General features: G+C 38.0%; 1 protein-coding gene across 1 annotated transcript; it reads right to left on the bottom strand.

The window, feature by feature from the left end:
* Nucleotides 1-604: 604 nt before the first annotated feature.
* eaf2 (ELL associated factor 2) lies at nt 605-7,589 on the bottom strand. The gene is made up of 6 exons (XM_042426202.1): nt 7,426-7,589; nt 6,890-6,984; nt 6,098-6,234; nt 5,619-5,791; nt 4,590-4,820; nt 605-2,596 (listed from the first exon to the last, which is right to left on the bottom strand). Exons 1-6 carry the CDS (start codon nt 7,526-7,528, stop codon nt 2,553-2,555), a joined length of 783 nt encoding a protein of 260 aa, XP_042282136.1. The 5' UTR covers nt 7,529-7,589; the 3' UTR covers nt 605-2,552.
* Between the last annotated feature and the right edge of the window lie 7,487 nt (nt 7,590-15,076).

Consider the following 15,076-nt stretch of genomic DNA (forward strand, 5'->3'; position numbering starts at 1 on the left):
TTACAGTATGTTAATGAATGTCAGCCTGTCTAACAGTTTAACTATTTACTAAATTAGATTTTTAGTGAGTCTACTGAAAAGTTACATTGAGCAATCTTAAATAAATGTTATAAATTCATACAATTATTAATTTATATATATTATGAAATGTAATATTATATTAGAATTAAAATATGATAATGCATAGAGGCAGTTCATTTTTAAAGACATTAAGAATGAGTAAATTAAAGCCAAGTGACATCACAACCCTATACTGTTATTGTTAGATGAATATCATATCACAGAAATGCTCTTTTCCTATGAAATAATACTGTACATCATAAGTTATCCCTAACATCCTTATACAATGCTATTAAAACGATTATTTTATATAAAATACATTAATATTCCACACTAATTAATATTGTGTCATATGTATATTATCAAAGCATATTCATTATGCATCTCCTATACATTTACCTTTACGCTTCTACTTATCTGTATTTTGCTTCTTCCCTCCTCTCTGATATGTATTTTTGTTAAGAATGCTGCCAGCAGGGGGCAGCTACCGGTTTTAATGAATGTTTCCTAAGAGTTACATAAAAATAATGCAGAAGCAAGAAAAAACAATTAAAATCTTTATTTTTCTACAAAGAAATGACTCTTGCATAGTTTACAAATGATGCACTGAAATCACCATTCTCTTTAAGGCTAAACATATGATAGAATTCTTAAACTGATCTCTATCTCAGTCTCTCTCTCTCTCTCTCTCTCTCTCTCTCAGTCAGCAAGGATGCCAGAGACATGCTGAAACATAAACAGCAGCTTCCTGTACACTGAGACCGCTCAGCTATGGAGCTTGTAACAAAACAAGAAGGCCTCGTGTTATAACTGGCCAAATAACTCAAGGCACATGAAGTTCTATAAGACTCACATTGAGGTGCAGTATCAAAGCATCTGGCTTGTTATGCAATACAGTTCATACTAACTTGCACTTCCAATTGCTTGACTATTAAAATATATAAAATATATTAAGCAGTTCACCGTTGGTCGAGTATATTTTGAAATATAAATAATTAATTTGATTCAAGTATTGCAGGTTCAAAGCTACAAAGCAGGACCCTTGCTGAGTCAACTGAGTACTAGTGCACTACTTTGCCAGAAATCACACCCACTCACATAACGAAATATCACGATAAACAAAAGGTTAAAGAGACGTCTCCATTCTTAAAACTGTAATATTCAATATTTCTATGTTAACCATGGATCAAATAATTAAGTGTGATATGAAAGTGTCGCTCATAGTGACAAACCCACAGAGCGTTATCATCGGAGTCTGCAATTCCCATCAGCTCAACAGAGCGTTTTAGGATATTTTTTTTTAGCTTGTTGTTTTTGGTTTTCCAGCCTGAAACTTTACTGTTTGGTTCACTGGCGCGCTCTCACCAGTTTCATCTCCAGCTGCAGCAGGCATAAACCCACTGTACACTCCATGTCCTGCTCCAAGAGGCAGACGGGCAAAGTTAACGATTAGCTACACAGTCCAGACTTTAACGACTAAAGAACCAGATATTTTTCTCAGTTAGTGGAGACCAAACCAGAGCTAAAAGGAGAGTCACTTACATTCATTAGGATGCTGATGTTGCTCCATGACAGCTGGATGTGTAGATAGCCGATTGTTTCCTAACAAGTTTATGTGATCTCCTACACACTTGTGTGTTTGCAGGTGTGAAAAGGCGACTTGTTTTGCAGCCATAAAGGTGATAATGTCGATATTATTAAATGAATGAATGCAGCTTTCAATCAAAAGATTTTGTTGTCCGGCGGCTGCGTCTCAGTAATCCAAAGCAGAACGCTATACAGCTAACATAACAATAACTCTATAAGACAAAAGCAGAAGACTGTCATTTCAGTCTGGCTCATCCAACTTTTTTTTTTTTTTTTTTTTTTTTTTTTTTAAATCATTTCAGTTACGATCAATTGATGTCTCCCGGCACAAATTGCAAAAATTAATTCAGCTGAAAATGAACTGAAGCTATCAGCCGACATCTGACCTAAGACACGACATAAGTTCCAAATGTTGCTGAGCTGAAATGCAGAAACTCCAGTGGTGGTTTAAGACTTGAGATCAATGGGCAGAAACATCCATCTACACTATATGAACACCACCGTCATCCTGCCTCTGATATGCTTGGTCAGTTTAACCACACATCTGCATCCAGTGAGATGAAACATTACAGTAAGTTTCTGAAAATGTACTGCTTCTCTCATACCGACCACACAGCGTCTCTCTGAACTAAGGCATCACTTTCACATACTTATATAAATACATACTCTTTGCACAAAACAATAGAACTAATCAAGAAGCAGCAAAGGTGATATTAAATTTGAAGGTTTTTTTTGGCACAGAAGAAACAAATTATGTTTGCTAGCAGAATTGTGGATATGTAGAGAAGACAGTTCCACATAAAAAAAAAAAGGAAGCAAGACACTGACAGGTCTGCCCCGGGCTCCTTTACTCCACACTGAAAACCTCCCTGATGTCCACAGGTGGGCAGATGTCCTCATGTTGATCAGTCACTTTCACTGCCTGATTCACTCAGCTGGAGGTCATTCTCTGCAACACAAGTAGGTGGGAAAGCAAGCTGATTACATCATTTCATCAGTGTTTTACCTTTGTTTCATTTTACTGGATTCTATAATCATTTTTGTGTTTTATTTTATTCTACAGTTTGACGTCATCATACTGAGTGAGGGAGTGTCATATTTCTTCACAGACTATTCCTGAATCCTGCAGTGCAACCCTGCTTTATTTAGACTATTTTATTTGGAGTTTCATTTATTTGGATAAAATCAAGGACATAAAAATAATAATAATAACACTTTTGACTATAAATTGTTGCCATTTATTGTCATCAGTTTATTCCAGTGGTTTGTGTGTTATAGGACTCAAATCATGATCCATCTGAACAAAAGGCATCACTTTGGCCCTGTTTACACCTGGCATTAACGTCCGTCTGCTGCTGTTCAACTTGTTTAATATAACAGGATAAACATGTGCATTAAAAACATAATCCACCTCCCGTTTTTTCCTGTTTTTCTCGTCTCCTAACCGGTTTCCCTCTTCAAATCGACAGTTAGAATAGAAATTTAACCATTAATTTTTCGCTTGTCTGTCTAAAAAAATATTTCAGAAGCTAAACGTTGCTGGATAGTTTCCTCTGTCCTGTCAAATTGATGACGACAGTTTTTAGTTTTGCTGCGCTGCTAAACATAATGAGCTCAGGATTTATCAGGATGATGACTGCTTTACTCCAAACAGTTTCACTGTATGAACCCTGACTGTGTGTGTAACAGCGGACCTACTGGATGTGTAGAAGAATACAGAACATTAATCAACATTAGATCCTGACCGACCCTGTCGGCGTGTCAGATAATTAAATAATCAATGAAGTTATGCTGTTGTATCTTATGCTTAAATGCACACGGTGTCTCTGAATGGAGAGATGCAGCTGCGGGGAGATCGCTGCATCTCTCTCTCTATCTCTCCCGACGCGGAATATTTATTTATATCCTGAATATTTATCCTGTTATCAAACAAGTTGAACACAGCTTTGGACAAATAACGAAGGAAACGATGAAAACGGAAATGATGTCCGTGTTTATTTGCATATAGAGCGGGGAAGTGAGATCTGATCACATGTGGTCACTCAGGACACATTTGGAGATGCATGTTAATGCCAGGTATAAAGAGGGCCTTTAAACATCATTTATTTGCGCAAAAAGACAATCATGAAGCAATAAAGTGACAATATGTTTGAACTTTGTTGATGTAGAAACAAACTTTAAATGTGATGTCACATTAACCTTAGAATTTTTAAAAGTCACTTTTTAGAACATACTCTGTAGGACTGGAGAAGATGTCATTTCTTCCATAAGTTAGAAACCGTATCTGATTGAAAACTGACCTGTTAGTAAAATATTTGGTATGTTAAAGATTAGAGGACTGTCTAAGGCTGCGTTCACACCAAATCCTGCAATGTGTGAAACATGGCAGCCCTCCCATCCATTAGAATGGGGACAGTGTGTTTACGCTGCGAGGGAGGGGACAGCATAGGGCTCAGCAAAATAAAAAAAATAAATAAAAAAACATGTGATTGGTCAACATAGTGCCTTATCAGATGACATGACATAAGCCTGCGATCAGACCGATCAGACCGCATTCCACTGTTTACTGAGGAACTGTGAAGATGGAAGAGACTCATCGCCGCAGTGATGACCTTTCCAGAGCTGTACAACCCTGCCATGAGGGAGTACAAAGACTTCAATCACCATGCACTCACATGGCGTTGTATCGGGCTGTAAGTTGAAATTTCTGGTTCGGTATTCCTACTTGTGCTACGATCAGATACGTCACACAGATGGGTCATGCAGTAACATGCTCACACCTCTGCAGAACCCTGCGTGGTAGTGACGCTTTTGATCTGAACGCAGCCTAACTCATCCAAGACTTGAGAGCAACCAGCTGGTATCAACTTCTGAGTAATGACAAGCCCAAGAAGAGGATAAGCTCCCTTAGAAATTCAAATGGATCTGAGAGGACTACTCACTGAGTGTGTTCATGAGTCCTCCTCCGCTCTCCTGGGGGCGGCTGTGTGTGCTGCTGGTGTTGAGGATAGGCATACTGTGGTTTGCCGGGGCCAGATGCGGCGCAGAAGTGCGTTCATCTTCAGAGTCGCTGCTGCTGGAGCTGTCCTCGCTGCTGGAGGACGAGGAGCTGTTGGAGTCTGAGGAGCTGTCGCTGCTCATCTGGTCCATGACCCGCGCCTCTGCCATCAACTCTGTATAGAGAGAAGCACACAAGCAACAAGGAATATGTGATAGTTAATAATAACACAGATTATAATGTATTAAGTCAAACACCTGATGCCAGGTGTTGGTAGCACTAAAGGTCAGATAACCCTGGCTCTGTCACTTTTGTGTTGCAGTTCAATGGAAGAGCTTCAGCAGCTACATTTCCATTATGGTTTTACATATCTTTTGTCTTTTACAAGCATAAATACACCTACGCAGCTCATTTAGATTGACAGATGCTTTGTGGCCGTATTTAACTCATTATAAATTATGTACCATCTTGTATCTGCATTTCCTGAAGAAAGTATATTAGCAGGAGGAGAACTTTTCCCTTCTCTCTCCCTCTTGCTACTTACAAATGGAAAAAAAAAAGCTTTATATGTGTTCAGACACATAAAACGCCCCCTCCGTGACGGATGGCTTTGAGTGAAGCCGTTTCAAAATGACTATAAATGCATTTGATTTCCAATGTGGTCAGACAGCACTTCGTGAGAACCAGTTCTGAGTAACCATAAACCATCATAAACAGCTGTCAGTGGGTGTCATGACTCCTTGAAGGAAACGGAAAGGTTGTTTTCCTTTTCCACTGCAGCAACTAAACTGTTTCAGTATTAGTTTTGGCCAATGAGCTGTTGTTGGATGTTTACATTTTTCAAAATAAAAGACCGAAGCTGCTGGACAATTTCATCCACTTGCAAATTTGCTTCAAACCTCAATAAAAAATGAGACATGAATGCTCATGAAGGTCTACACAGTTGAGGACATTGTGCCTCACAGCATGTTACCTCTCTCGATGTCATCCATGGGTGATGCTGGATGCTTTTCTTTGGGGGGAGAACTTTTGGAGCTGGTTGAGGTTCTGTTACTGCTGCTGCTGTTGTTGTTACTCTTCATCTGCTGGCCCAGGCGACTGGTCTGCTGCTCCAGGCGAGAATGGATCTTACTGCTGCCCTCAGCCCTGGAAATGCACATGTACAGGACAAGCAGACATGTAGTATATTTCTACTAAAATGTTGCACAAGTTTTTTTTAGTGAATTTCTATCATTTTGGTTAAAAAACAGTATTTATTTTTTGCTGCTTTCCACCTAACATGGCTTCGTATTTGTTTATACAATGAGTGTACCCCATGGTGTGTTTATGTGCTGCTATGGTGAGAGAGAGGGGGGCGGGGTGAGATGCAACAAGGGCTCGCATCTGGACTGAAACAAGGGTTGTTTCAGTTATGTATACCCTCCGACATCTGCGCTACTTGTTTCTACCCACCTGGTCTTCTTCACAGCTATGTTGCTGTTGAGTTTCTCTAGTCTGTACTCTCCTGTGTCATGGTTCACAATAAGGATGCACTCTTTCATGTACGGCCTCTTGGATCCCTTGAAAACTGTTACTGGAGCACTTGAACCCTGAAACACAGTTTAATAAACTTCTTCAATAACTTGTGAAACCCTCAGAATCTAGATATATTTCTGAATGCATAATTGTGAAATCTAACCACTGCTGCATACTTAATGTTAAAATATTTTACTGTCTGGAACTGGAAACTGGAAAAAATTTGGACAAACACAAGTTTCAGTAATTTCAAAAACATGATTTTGTGGGGTCTGACAAATTCAGACAGAAAATTATCACGCGCTGGGTTTGCTCATTGTTTCTTTTCTTGGATCACATGGCTGTCAGCATGTATTGGACAAACGTCAAATCAAATCCATTCCATTCAGGCACTTCTGTTTATCCTCAGTAGCCCCATTGTCAAGTTTGAATTATTTATCATGAGTTTTAGGGCCTGACTCTTACCAATCCAATGTGAGCAAACTGATTTTTATCAAATTGACTTAAAGTTTCATATCTGAGAATGACAAACATACAGAGGGTGTTCATAGTGAAATATTAATATATAGTAATAAATCATAATCAGTAACATATTCAATTGTATTTAAATTTCATTTTCAGATAGTATTCAGTAATGGTTAAATTTCACAACTAGGTATTCAGTTACTTTTAAGATTCAAAAATAACGATGGCCTTTGCTTTGCTTTGATGGGAGTATAAAACACGAACCTCTAAATTGGGTAAAGTAATAGTGACTTGCTCTCCTTTGCCCACTTCAAGCTCCCCTTCACACGTTGTATCAATGGAGGCTGGTTTGAAGTCATCTGTCGGGGGGAAAAAAGCAAGCAAATGTGGTATATATATCATAAAAAATGTCTATGTATTTCATGCTCAATATTAAAAACAGTGACATGACTGTGTTTGTAGATTTTCACTCCCTCACTGCTGCAGTTGTCCACCGGCACCAGCAGATGGCGGTGGTGTCCACGTTGCTGATTAGCCACAACTAGCTAACGTTTTGACAGCTTGACCATTAGTGGTTTTTAATAGTCGAGAGTAAAATAACTTATGAAGACGACATGGCAAACAGAAAATTGTAATCTTACTTAAACGTGTCAACAGGCGGATACAAATGGACTTGACGAGGCGGCTAACGCTGACGCTAACTGACGCTACATGGCTAACAGCTGCCTGCTGCTACTAGCATGAAACTGTTAGCAACTGTAAAAGTCAAACATAACGTACTGATTTAAAGGACCACTTACATCGCACTGTGTGGTAGCCGCTTTTGGGGTGTTTCTCAAACGTCTCTCCTAATTTCAAGACATGTTCTTGGTTGTCAAAGTTGGAATACGCTGTACCATTCATTCTGAGAGTTTGACGAGCTGTGAACTTTCTGCTGTTCTGTTTTATCCGATAGCAAAGTTCCGCCTCTTCTTCGTTGTGATTGGTCAAACAGACTGATCCCTGGTCTGATTGATTCAGCGTCTGTCAATCAAGATTTCGTAATGACAGGGCATCTTTAGGGCTGTCACATGGTTAATTGGTGATTCTTATTTCGTAAAAATGAGAAATCTCTGTTTCCCCTTTTTTCCATCTTCTCACTACTACTATTGTGGTTTGTTTAGTTTGTTTTTTGTTTGTATGCTTGTCTTGATATTTATATTCATACATTGACTTATCATTTATTTTAATTTAATTTTTTTGACTTTTGATACATGCAACCTTTTATCTATCTGTATGTTCTGTTTATTGGCGCTGTTTGATGAAAATGAATCCAAACTCATTTTTTCATAGTTTTTTTCATAAATATCACAAATAAGAATAAAAAAAGAAATCAACTTTACATTAAAAGTATGGAATATTCATGTTTAATAGAATTCATGGAAATAATTACAGATTTATTCACAGTGCCTAATATTATTTACTGAAAAGACCATATTTACTGTGCAGGGTCATTGTTTGGTTTTGTTCTAGAATCCATAACACTTGTGACCAGCCAAGGAAAAAAGATAGATAGATAAATTGATAAATACACATTTTGCACCTTTTGACATAATGTGCCTTCATGGTGTTCGACACAGTTGCTTAACTATGGTCAGACATGGCCACTGCCATTAAACCCATTAACTCTTGTGTCTTTCAAATTTCCTTTAAATCTTTACACTAAAATGTTTTCTATTTTTAAATCTTTTGTTTTTGTTAATTGATTAATTAACTGATTATGTGTTTTTATGTTTGCAAACAAGCTTGTCTCATTGGACAAATATAGTCTTTTTGAATTTGGCCTCCCTCTGCCTTTATTATTATGCCATCATCAGGCTATGGTGACATACAGTACAGTCAAACTTCTCAAATTACTACTTATTACATTATATTATGTTGCAATTCTGACAAATCACTTCATAGACATTGTGTTGTGTTTATAGAAGAGAAGAGCGGTCAAAGAATCAAATTTTATATGCATGTTTTAGACCTCATGAAACACTCATATCAAAAAATGTTACTGTCCAACTGTGTGTGGGGTCTGAAAATAAAAATACATCATAGAGTTGCATGATTTCTCAACATTTTCTGGCCTGTGACCAACACTTGTAAAGACAACACTTGTGAAGATGGGAATTTGACTGTGGCATTTTCTATTGCCGTGTGTGTACCATTGCTTTGTCTTGTGCATGATATTATACTGAATACACAAATATATCCATAGCAAATATATTAGAAGCTCAACTCACTGACAAACTGCCTTATACACTAAATTAGCAGCATCACTGGGCTGAGCTGGAAACGTAATTACTGATAGAACAGCTCAAACACAGTGTGGAGATCCTGAAGGTCTGGCAATGAGAGACTAATGAACTGCTGCAGTAACTGTTAACTGGCTGCAGTTTCAAGCTCTATAGGCTGCAGGGTCTCTGAGCTCCATACGCCTTGTGGCAGTGAAAATAATCTCTTTTCCTTTCTTTAAACTGTTAATGATTCCTAAGCCTTAAATTCCTGCCCTGTCTGCACTTTACTGAGGCCATATGCTCTACTGCCTTCAAACATTAAAGGATCAACATCTAAGACAAGTGGACTGTCAAGATTACGCAAGCGTATTATCACCACTTTGTCACAACTTGGTCTTTTTGCACGTGTGTGTGTGTGTGTGTGTGTGTGTGTGTGTGCAGGTGGATGTGTAAGAGGTCAGGTATGGAGCCCACTGCAACAGCTAGGCCAAGTATTATAAGTATATGGTGATTGGGGAAAGGAAGAGGCACTGTGAATGATGGAGGAGACCAAAACAAGTGCTTTGGGAGATGTGAGGAATCATCTAAAACATGAAAGAACAAAATGTGTGTTATTGAACAGACAGTGTGGCAGTCGGGGGGGCAATGTCGACCTTTGACCTCTAGATTATAGAGTAAGAATCAGAGTAAAATTCATCAGCTGCAAGAAAGTTCTTGCAGTAGAAAAATGAAGGGATGGTCTCAAAAGGAGATCCATTTTAAAAATACTTCATTTTCTTTGGCTTGTTTTTCCATTTTTTTGTGATAAGTATCCTCTTCTAAAGGTGACAGTACTGCGTTTGAAAAAACTACTGTGATGGATTGCAGAAGGACTGGAATCCTATTTCACTGTATCTGTATCCCATGTGAAAAGAAAACAGCAGGGGTCTGTTTCCATGGACGGAGGTAAACAGTGGCCATCCTCTGGTGATATCAGTTGGGGGTTGCCTTTGGACCGTGGGAGGTAAAGCTTACTGTTTCTAAGCAACTATCCACAAGTTTACAATGCTGTGGTTGAGCCACAATAAAGAGTTCCAAGGTTGTGAGCCAGTAGCAGAGGTGAAAGAGATGACGGCCCCGATCTGAAGAGTGGAAAGTCTATATTCAGCCAAAGTAGGCAAAACTGCTCTCCCAGTCTCAAGTCACGTCTCAAGTGCTGAAGGGCAAGTCTGAGTCACAAGTCTTCATACTTAATACTGAATGCAGACAGTCCCCTGTAGTTCCCTGTAGGTCAAAACCTGGGAATTAAATTAATTTACTCTCAAGTCTCAAGTCAAAGGATTCAAATCAATATTTAAGTCTCAAGTCCTGCAGCTTTGTGACTTAAATCTGACTTGAGTCCAAGACAACAGTTTTAAAAAGTAACTCTCCTTCATCTCCCTCAGCTCTTATGTTATTTTGCATGTATGTGAATGTTATATATTCTTTATCTGAATAAAAGATATACAGTATATCTCAAGAGATCTCTGGTTAAATAAAGGTTAAGTGAATATAAAATATTATGTATAAATATAAAAAAAGTATTTCTAATCTTTTGCCCACCACATTTAGACATAAAAAGAGCAAACATAGTAGAAACACCATATATAAATAATTCCAATGCAACAACACACACCAGCCTTGTTAGTAACATGTGTTCAGAATATCTGTTGAATAGTTTCTTCAATCTGACAATAAATGAAACAACATGGGTAGGAATATGGCAATTTGCGCAGGAAATTTCCATATACAACTAAATGAAAGAGACTCAGTTTGAGATACTGTATCATTTCCAGATTACCACCTAGTTTAGACACAGGATGAATCCAAGTTTGACAGAAATGTACTCAAAATGTCAAGAGGCAGTGAGAAGTTATATGCACTGTACTTAATGTGGATATGTATTCACATTGAGGAGTATTGGGGTGAAATTGTTGCTAATCTTAACTTGATTTTGTCCAGCTTGACACAGAACCTCAATACTTGCTTTTTATTTACCCAATCCTTATTATCAAAGGCTCTTATCAAATTGGGCTGTTCAATGTTCTTACTTTTGCATATAAGATGGATATTGTATTTCAGACTTGACTCATACTGAATGATGGAGAGAGAATGCTACCATGATCTGGGCTCCTTGCCTTTTCAGTCTTGAGGGGGTGAGGAGGGGGACATATGGGCTGAGTGTGGCCACAGCTAGCTTTTTTCATCTGGGCCAATCAGGAGCAGAGTGAGAGCGATTGTCCTATGGCTAGCGCTGCCTTCAAGTGCTGTTGGAAATATTAAAGTCTGAATATGAACGTCCTCGTAACAAGACAACAAAAACTTTACCTGTCACCACAAGACAATAGCAGTGTCCAAATAGTATGTCTATCCTATACACCAACCCGATTGTAATGATAAGAAGTCATTGTTTTCATATTTAGACATTTTTACTGCAATATTTCCTATTCATATTTCCAATCATTCTGGGCATAGAATCCTTCTTTTTTTTTTTTTTTTTAATGTTGATGCCTTTATAAGTAGTAAGATAATATGAAACCATGCTGAAACTGTATGTAAATGCAAAAATGGTTAAGGCTCCTTATTGATCTTGGGTTCTGAGTAATCTGTGGGTAATCCAATGTGAGGTGTAGGATGACGATAAACATGGAGGCTGTGTCAGTGCTATGATTTGTAGGTTTATTATAGTTTTGCACTTTTGCTTTTCTAACCTCAAATAGACTTACAAGCCTATGCCGGCAATTTATCTTCTTCATAGGCCATAGGATGCAGCCCAAAGTGTCTCTAAACTGTTTGATTTCAACCAAAATTATAGCTATTATAAGACACCTCATATCGTGGTTTCAGGGCAATGTGCATTTCACAACAACAGAATTAAACATTAAATAGATTTAACAAAAAAAAAAAAAAAAAAAAAAAAAAAAAATCAAGAAAAGCAGAATAAGGTGAAGACAGAAGTCATAGCCTGTTTCGTCGACCCAAATTTCAAATTCGGATTGTTGTTTTTACGAGCGGTTCCTGAAGGCAGCACAGTTCCCAAGGAGAAAACCGCAAAGGAAAGAGGTCGTGAATCCGGGATCCTCCGGTAAAAATCACTCATAAGAGCACGAGGGAAGGATGGAAAATAAATGAATGGCCGACCAGTGTGTGATTTAATGTGAGAGCAGTAACCGTCCAGCCTGCGCGGATCCCGCTGTGTGACTCAGATTACATCCTTCAGTCTGAGGAGCAGCGAGTGTTCAACCTGCTGTCTGAATCTGATTCCTGGCAGAAACGGGACTTCTCCTCTCTGATGTGATGGAGGTGACAGCGCTCTGAAAGTAACTCTGAGTAAGTAGCCCACACAAGAACACAAATGATATTTTCTTCTATAAACAAAAAACAGATGATGGTTGATGTAGCCAGCATTTTGCTTCACCAATCAATGTTTCTATTCACCGGTTGTATCCCTGAAGGATTTTGTGCGTGTTTGTGGTCCTCAACAATGAATTTATGTTTTTCCCCTCATGTATCCCAATTACAGTAGCAGTATTCATACTGCTATACATACTAGCCCAGTAGGCATTTCTATGACTCTCCTCTTACATCCCACTGCAATCTGTCACAGTTCATGTTTTTGCTGCTGATGTTTAAATAATGGAAAACAAGCTGGAAATGCTTGTGGTCTTAATATGTTTTTTTAATCATAGAGTCATTTATTGATGATTACCTCAAATCATTTAATCAGTTAAAGACAAAAGTAAAGAAAATGCCCATTACAACATAAAGGAGCCCAAAGGGGCGTCTTCAAAGGGCTTGTACTGTCTGATCAACAATCAGATAACAAATATATTTAGGTTATTAGATATATTGAAGGTATACAGTATATAGCCTAGTGATATATAGCCTGTTACCACTGAATGGACGTTATGGTGAGATGATTTTGTCAACGACTGTTTCCGAGGTGAAGAATGAGTGTTCAGTCTGTCAAACCAATCTTTAAGCCATCATGGAGATATACTTAAAGTAAAAGAATGTAAATTTGTATTTAAAGTAAAAGAATGTAAATTTATACTTAAAGTAAAAGAATGTAAATTTGAACACAATGGCATGAAAACAAGCCAAACTCCATCTGCTGAGGAAGATCAGTGATATGATTGAAAGCTTCAGAGCAGCTACTAAATGCATCTTCTGTTAGGATAATTTTGTGAACCTCAAAGATAGCAAATTTGTGAAATTTGACTTGCAAATATTTGTCATATTTTCCCTCTTCAAAGACTTATTATTTGATTATCCAAATTGCCCTTGATTACATTTCTATGAACAACTAATCAAATAATTGACTAATGCTAATCAGAACTAGTCTTAATTGTTTAGTTTCTCTACTCTAAAACTGAGGCTATATTGAGACTTGACGTCCCCACTAAATAACTTAACGCCATTATCTGAATCAAAGGAGGGAAACAGCTGCCAGGTTGAACTCCCGTTACCCTCAGGAATTGTCTGACAGCCTGCACACTGTCCTCAGTGTCAAACAGTCCTATAGACTCACATGGAGGGTTAGAACTGTCCTGTCTCTAGTGTGTTTTAATGTCAAGAAACCACAAACAGATTTGTTCGAATCAAACCCAGCTGAGGAGATTTCCATTGGTACATATGATTTTTACCCAAGATGGGAGAGTGTAAAGCCATGCTGCAATAGAAAACTGTTTGTCTGTACTTTCTGTTCTCTCTGTGTCATGCCACTTAGGAAATGAAATAACAGTATAGTCATTCCTTATTTCCCTTGGGAACTCCCTGGAGTCTCTCAGGTACTCCTGGGAGTCCTTTAGCGTAACATTTTGGGGATGACTGGGCTACAGTAAACAGGTGCAACCAAGTCATGACTGGAAATGCCTCTAGGGCTGATGGGAAAACTGGCTGACGCCCAGACTGCAATCAGATAATGTTAATGAATACGGTAAAATTGTGTTATTTGCACTAGCAGCAGTTTCTTTGTTTTCCAGGAATGGTAAATACTGTATAATGGAGTGTGGGCTTGCTGCACATAAATAGTTGATGAAAACTGACTTAGTTGGAGTCTTTTTCCAAGATGAGGGTCACATGACTGGAAGACCATTTGAATTGTCATGGGTGCTCTCAGAAAGGCACTGCCACAATTCATATATTAATACATCTTGAGGAATGGGTTGCTGTTTAGCTTGCATAATATTTTGTGTGAGTGGTTTTCAGCAGAAATGATTGGCTCATTAAGAGGAATCAAATCCGTGACTTATGGATTTGTTTTGCTAGCAAACACTGATTGTGACTGTTCCTTTTTTTCCTTCATCATGAGTGGAGGAATTTCATCAAGGCCTTTTCTTGGGTCTCTGTTATTTTAAATGAACATAACAAACAATGTCATTTTATTTCCAGGGACATTTGGGCGTTGGTAACAGGCCTGTAGCTAACCATTGAGGATATTGAGGTCATGTTCCTCTGGATTGTTTCTGGGAATCGGCTAAATCCTTCACTAAGTTTGTGTGTGAGGTCTGTTCTATGTTCTTTGTAAGATAGTTTCAAATTTGTGAAATACTAAATCAATCCTGTTGCACCATTAAAACTCAAGAGATGTCTTAACACCTACGTCTAAACATCTACTACAACTAACAGGAAGTCACTAGCATTAGCAGGTGTAGCATAACCTCCAAAATTAAGTGTTATAGGAGGCAAAAAGAAATATGAACTTAACTGCCAATCCTTTGTAAACATAGGTAAGACTTTGTTTTATTTACACATGCAAACAAATGAGTGAGAAATCTGTTTTGGTGGAATCTGATTAAGCTAACCTAACTGCTGTTATTTAGAAATTCAGTTTAACCTTATTGGCATTTTTTTGTCTTTTTGTCTTTTTGTTTATGGTTGTGTAATTTTGTGAAATGCAATTTAAAATCTACCCAGTTTACATTGTTATTAAAGGACTCTATCAGATATATATTGACTGTTACATCTTTTATAGTTTCACTCTAAATGGGTCATGCATTAGCAAGCTAACATTAGCTTTGTCAGTTGGTTCAGTTAGATAAGACTTAGTAGGTGTTAAGGTCAAGTAAAAACTAGCACAAATTAGTTCCTACTAGTGTAAGAACTAGTTTGTGCGGTGCAACCCCTTTTAATTTATTGATGCAGAAATCTCCACTTACTAAACACT

The sequence above is a fragment of the Thunnus maccoyii genome, chromosome 11 (genome assembly GCF_910596095.1).
Source record: "Thunnus maccoyii chromosome 11, fThuMac1.1, whole genome shotgun sequence".
NCBI classification, from domain to species: domain Eukaryota; kingdom Metazoa; phylum Chordata; class Actinopteri; order Scombriformes; family Scombridae; genus Thunnus; species Thunnus maccoyii.

Excerpts from the sequence above, each read along its gene's own strand:
- eaf2 (XM_042426202.1), bottom strand. The coding sequence starts at position 7,528 with ATGAATGGTACAGCGTATTCCAACTTTGACAACCAAGAACATGTCTTG. Across the intron at positions 6,985-7,425 it reads CGGCTACCACACAGTGCGAT|ATGACTTCAAACCAGCCTCC; the intron begins GTAAGTGGTCCT and ends TCCCCCCGACAG. Across the intron at positions 2,597-4,589 it reads AGGACTCATGAACACACTCA|AGAATGACCTCCAGCTGAGT; the intron begins GTGAGTAGTCCT and ends CTTGTGTTGCAG.